Genomic DNA, 5,888 nt, shown 5'->3' on the forward strand with positions numbered 1-5,888 from the left:
CTGTGTGTGTGTTTGTGTGTGTGTGTGGTTCTGTAATGCATGGCTGCCCTGAAGACTGAACCTGGGTCCTTTCCTCCAGGTTTTAGTCCCAGCTCTCTCCGTCTGCTTCGTCTTCACCGTCACCATTGGGGTGTTTCCTGCTGTTACCTCTGATGCCACGTCCAGCATTGCAGGCAGTAGCGCCTGGGGTGAGGACACCAGGGGCTCCCAGGATGGGGATGGACGGGCTCTAGCAGGACTGGGAGTGGGGAAAAGAGACCTGGGCTGCCCTCTCCCCAGCTAGTCTCTCCTGGTCCTCTTGCCCTTCCCTGGGGACACTCAGGCCCAGGGAGGGTCAAGGTGGCTAAGTCTGCCTCCAGGCCTAATCCCCGTCCCCTAATGGATTCTTCCTTCCCCAGGACACTACTTCATTCCTGTGTCCTGCTTCTTGAATTTCAATGTCTTCGACTGGCTGGGCCGGAGCCTCACCACCATAACCATGTGGGTAAGTGGAAGCAGAGGGCACCACGCCCCGGCGAGAGGGAAGAATCCACCCTGACACCATCAAGGGCACCGAGAAAGTATGGTGACAAGGGGACCAGGCTTTTTTAAAAACCTAGACATTCTGTATAGTGAGGTGCACAAGCCTTCAGTGGATAGCTTAATGTCTGTATGTGCATCCCCTGTATAATCACCACTCAGTCAACATGGAGAACATTTCCAGCATTCCAGAAGGTTCCCCTCTGTCCCTCCCCATCAGTACCCATAGGTTTCAGTGCAGATCCTGAGGGGCCCTGGGGGCCTGGGTGTGCCTGGGAGCCGGCCGGCTGAGGCACTGCCTGGTCCCCACAGCCTGGGAAGGACAGCCGCTGGCTGCCAAGCCTGGTGGTGGCCCGGCTCGTGTTCGTGCCCCTGCTGCTGCTGTGCAACGTGCACCCCCGCAGATACCTGCCCGTGGTCTTTAAGCACGACGCGTGGTACATCATCTTCATAGCCGCCTTCGCCTTCTCCAACGGCTACCTCGCCAGTCTCTGCATGTGCTTTGGGCCCAAGTGAGTGTCGGGCAGGGCCTAGCGCTCCAATGGGGGGTAGGGCACTCCCCAGAGCAGGAGAGGGCAAGGGAGACTCCCTGATCCTGGCGCTTACGGTTTCCAGGCTGAGGGGCCACGCAGGGAGGGGCACCTGGTCCTGGTCGGGAGTGCAGGGTGGGGGTGGGGGAGGGGACTCTCAGGTAAGGAGGAAGACAGCCCCCAGATTGGGGTTGGGAGGGTAGGATGGGTTGGTCAGCAGAACTGGGTGCTCAGGCAAGTCTCCCCACCCTGATGCCCTGGGTGGGGCTGGAGTAGGAGCCATCCTAAGGTAGCCTTGCCTCCCTCCTTTAGGAAAGTGCAGCCGGCAGAGGCTGAGACAGCTGGATCCATCATGGCCTTCTTTCTGTCTCTGGGACTGGCGCTAGGGGCTGTCTTCGCCTTCCTGTTCCGGGCAATTGTGTAACCCAGATGGACAGAGGACTGCACTGGCCGCCAGCTCTTGCCCCTTCCTTGTCCTTCAGGGGTGGGCAGGGGTGGGCCGGAGGTTTTCTCTTCTAACTGAATTCTGCTTTCTCATGGCCTGTGCTGGGCCCGGTGTCCAGGCCCCGAGGAGGGAGCCTCTCGGTGGACAGTGGGGACATTGGCATGCAGGTCAGAGTCGAGGGAGGGGACACGGTCCCTGCGTATCCTCGAATCCCCCCACATCTGGCTCTGATTCCTACTTGAGCAGACAGAAGAGGCTCCCAGGCTCAGTGTGTGTGTCTATGTGTCTGTATATTTGTCTGTCTGTACCAGGGGTGGCTAGGGGCCAGGACTGTGTTCTAAGGTCCAGTCTGATATTGCACCCCTCCCTTCTCCCTGTACCTTCCCCCCAACCTCCCTGTCCCTCCCCTGCTCCCCCTGCCTTGTGTCTATCATGTATCCTGTACAGTTGCTATTTTACTGCCTTTTTTTATACTCAACAGAAACCAGGTGCCTTCAGAGGCTCTCTGATTAAATAAATATTTTTTATCCCCCATGGCTCTGTGTCCTCCAGCCGTGGCTTCATGCCCTGGAGAGGGTAGAGGGATGGTAGCCTGCGTCTGTGGGGATGAGCATGAGCCAGCTGGGTCCTGGCCAACACCAGGCCTGGCCCAAGGTTGAGGGGTGGGGTAGGTAGGGTTAGTCCTCCTAACCTCAGAGGGGCGGCAGTGTCCCCTGCTGGGGCCACAGAGGAGGGACAGGCCTGGAGCCCGGACACCCACACTGTTGGCTGAGACCGAGAAAGGCCATTTTTCTTTGCTGCTTCATTCCTTCTTCCATAAGACGGGATGGAGACAGCACCTACCTTTTCTGTTATCTTCACTATCACACCCTCCACTCTGACCTCACTGCTCAGTCCCGGGAATGAGTTCTGCAGAGCTGGCCAGCTGGCCCCCCGCTGGCTCCCCGCACCCGGCTCCTGGCTGTGCTCCCACACCTCCCAGCAAGAACAGGCTGCGCCTGAGGGCTCTCCCCTGCCTGGCACCCTGCCCTGATGTCAAAGCTCAGACTTCCTGGGGAACAAGGGGCCGATGTGTCCTTTCATTGGCGCAGGGCCCTCCCCTTCTCTTCTCAAACTCTGGCCTAAGGAGGGAGGGGTGGGATGGGGTGGGACCACGAGAATGTCCCAGTGGCGGGGGCCATCCCGCTGGGTCCCCCTTCTCAAAAATGACTCTTCCCGACCAAGTGAGGCCAGAGCTCTGGCCACGTGGACCCTCCTGCCCCGCCTCCCAGGCCCTGGTCCTCAGCACGTCTCAGACTTCCCAGAGGGCAGGAGGTCTTCCTGCACGGCCCCGCCTGCTCACTGATCCCTGACCAGCAGGTGCTACCGAGTTGGCACCTCTGCCCGGGCTTCCTTCTCGGTCTAATTGAGTTGAAGGCTTCAGGCTCATTAAAGAGCGATTAAGTATTGTACTGTCAGGGGCACTGGAGTCCGTGTACTCCATGTGAAAGCAGGGAGCATATCTGAGGTTGGCGGAAAACAAGGTATTTCTTTCCTACCAGGTTCAAAAGGGAGGAGTTCCCCGAGGACTCCCCAGTCTTTGCAATGCCCTTTGGCAACGGTGAGATACACCTGTGCTCTTCTCACCCTCCGTCTCTCCTGGTTCCCCCATCGGACCCAAACCTGAGCGTCCCAAACGGGAGGCTCCTTGCTCAGCACCATCCGCCCTTCAGGGGCGCAGTGTTTGTTCCCTGGGTCCCCTCACCACCTCACGCCTGGCCTCTCAGGACTCCTGCCCAGGTCTCCTCCTGACCCCTCCCACACGTGGCCACAGGAGAATCTGAAAACAAGTTTCGTTATATGCTGGTCCCTCTCCTTGGAGCGTGACAAGCATTTCCAGATCGTCCACCGCCACCAGCAACAGCCAGATTATGTAATTCCTTCCCCCTCCGCACCTCAGGACTGTTGTAATTTTGCAACATATCTTTTTTTTTAAATTTTACTGATTTTTTACAGAGAGGAAGGGAGAGGGATAGAGAGTCAGAAACATCGATGAGAGGAACATCGATCAGCTGCCTCCGTCACGCCCCCCACTGGGGATGTGCCCGCAACCAAGGTACATGCCCTTGACCGGAATCGAACCTGGGACCTTTCAGTCCGCAGGCTGACGCTCTATCCACTGAGCCAAACCGGTTACGGCATCTTTTATTATTATTATTATTATTATTATTATTATTGATTTCAGAGAGGAAGGGAAAGGGAGAGAGAGAAACATCCATGATGAGAGAAAGGCAGTAAAATAGAATTAACATTTCTCTCATCATGGATGTTTCTCTCCCTTTCCCTAATACCAACAGAGGTGTTCAGAAATGTTTGCCGCGTGCATCTGCTGATTCTTCTCACACAGGCCACACACCTGACTCCAGCGGGGGTCGCGCTCATTTCACTGCCGCTGCCATGGGGTAGAGCTGCGTGTTAAGCAGGCTCCTTAAGCCCAGCAGTGGTTTGAAGGAGGAAAAGACCTTTAGGTGAGCCATTACCCCTTCGGGCACTTATGCTGATGTTGAAGAAAATTACTAGAATATTTTTCCAAAAAAATACCGTCTCAGACTCCTCCCAGGAGGGCAGAGGTTTTCTAATGCAAATGACTGGAAGTTTGCATGGTCACTCATTTCCATTCTCCTGACCTGAGTGTTTTCCCCTGACCAACAGGAGTAGGGATTAGAAAAAGCAACTCCCAGGCCTCCTGCCTGCGCCGCTGCCGGGATGGCTCCTACCACAAGTAGGCGCTCTGCACGCAACACTGGGATTTAAAAAAAATCTTTTTAAAGTTATTATCTTTGTTGTTGAAAGTATTACAGATTTCCCTCCCCTCCTCCCGCCCCTGCCCCACCTGTGGGACTTTATTGGGCCTCATCACTTTCCTCCTCGAACTTTGCTTCCTGTGAGGTGGGGAGGTGGGGGCGTGAGAATCTGCCAGGTATTCCTGGTTCCCCCATGACTTGTGCTGGTCCTCACCTTCTAGGTGGCATGTCTGCCAGAAGTATCAGTCTGTATTCAGCTGCTGTCCTCCCTGGGGTGGCTGCCATTCCAACACAGAAATTTCCCTCTAGTTTAAGCTTACATGGTGAATTGGGGAGGGAGGGGGGCTTTAAGCTTTTAAAAAGCCAGGACTCCCAGTAAAATGAGCAGTCAGCCTCAAGTATAACTGATGAATGTATCTATTCTTTGAAGTGAATATGTAAAGAGGATGGTGAGGGCAGTATAATGTGTGTGTGTTGTGGGGGGAGGGGGGAGCTTGACAGGAAAATAATTACTGGGAATAAATCATTAGAACGTTAAACTATGACAGTGATCCAAAATGGATGTAAGTAGAGAAATGCGGTCACCTTAAAGAGAGCCCTGCTCCCTGGCCAGCAGGCCCAGCCTGCAAGAAACAACTCGACATGGGGAGAGTGGAGGTCTGAGGGAGGTCAGCCAGACAGCAGATCTGACAGGGAGGCCCGGCTGGCAGCGGGGCCCGTCTGGTTCCCGAGGCAAGTTGGCAGCGAGTGTGGTGACGGGCACGTCAGACAGGCAGCGCTCATGCCCACCCCCCCAACCCATCAGTGGTCTGTGTCCTAGCTGGGTGCCGTCTCCAGTGACCTGGCTCACTCCTGGGTCCCCTCTGAGAGGATGTGCTCACTCAGAACCCTCTGCAGCCTTGGCAGTCCCGGTGCCCCTGTCGATGAGCCAGCTGGCATTCGGGCTCCGGACTGCAGGGCGAGTGCTAAATGAGTCAGCAGGACCCCGCAATGTGGAGCCTCTGCTCAGGGCAGCTGCCTTCTCTCCGGCCTTTCTATGGGTGGTGGGGTGGTTCGCCTTCCCAGCCTAGCTACCAGCTGTGCCCCAGCTCCTTGTTCTTAAAAGGGGGTGACAGCCCCTCCCTTCCCCCGCCCCCTCTCCACCTCCCGTGTGGCTCTGGCTGAGCGTGGACCCATGAACCAACAGTTCACCAGTTTGATTCCAGGTCAGGGCACAGGCTGGGCTGTGGGCTTCATCTCCAGGAGGGGGCGCGCAGGAGGCAGCAGGATCGATGTTTCCGTCCTTCTCCCTTCCTCTCTAAAATCAATGTAAAAGCATTTAAGACGGGGCGACGTGCCCGTGGGCTTGCCAAGGGGGCTCAGGGAGGCTGCGGGAGAGCCCGGACACAGAGCGAGGGCCCCGGAGACGCATGGTGCCCACCTAAGCGGCTCCCTGCGCCTCCCCACGCTCCGTGGGTCCTGCAACTCCGCACCTCCAGCTCCAGGAAGCTTCCAGAACCAGGCCTCATTTCCCCTGCCGCACTTAGGTCCCGGGCTGGCGCGGGACAGCTGGGCCCAGCCGGGCTGGGGGCCGGGGTCCCGCTCGGCCCCGCCCCGCGGGGAGGAGGAGGG

General features: G+C 57.1%; 1 protein-coding gene across 2 annotated transcripts in view; it reads left to right on the plus strand.

The window, feature by feature from the left end:
• Positions 1 to 2,030, plus strand: part of SLC29A1 (solute carrier family 29 (equilibrative nucleoside transporter), member 1) — an 8,391-nt gene extending 6,361 nt beyond the window's left edge. For both annotated transcript variants that reach the window (XM_006776398.2, XM_015572251.1), the window contains 4 exons: positions 80 to 188; positions 399 to 484; positions 832 to 1,031; positions 1,362 to 2,030. In XM_006776398.2, coding sequence (XP_006776461.1) covers positions 80 to 188; positions 399 to 484; positions 832 to 1,031; positions 1,362 to 1,473 — 507 coding nt within the window. In that variant the 3' untranslated portion in view covers positions 1,474 to 2,030. The remainder of the gene's footprint in view (positions 1 to 79; positions 189 to 398; positions 485 to 831; positions 1,032 to 1,361) is intronic.
• Positions 2,031 to 5,888: the final 3,858 nt, after the last annotated feature.

This window comes from Myotis davidii, unplaced genomic scaffold (assembly GCF_000327345.1).
Source record: "Myotis davidii unplaced genomic scaffold, ASM32734v1 scaffold167, whole genome shotgun sequence".
Classification (NCBI taxonomy): Eukaryota; Metazoa; Chordata; class Mammalia; order Chiroptera; family Vespertilionidae; genus Myotis; species Myotis davidii.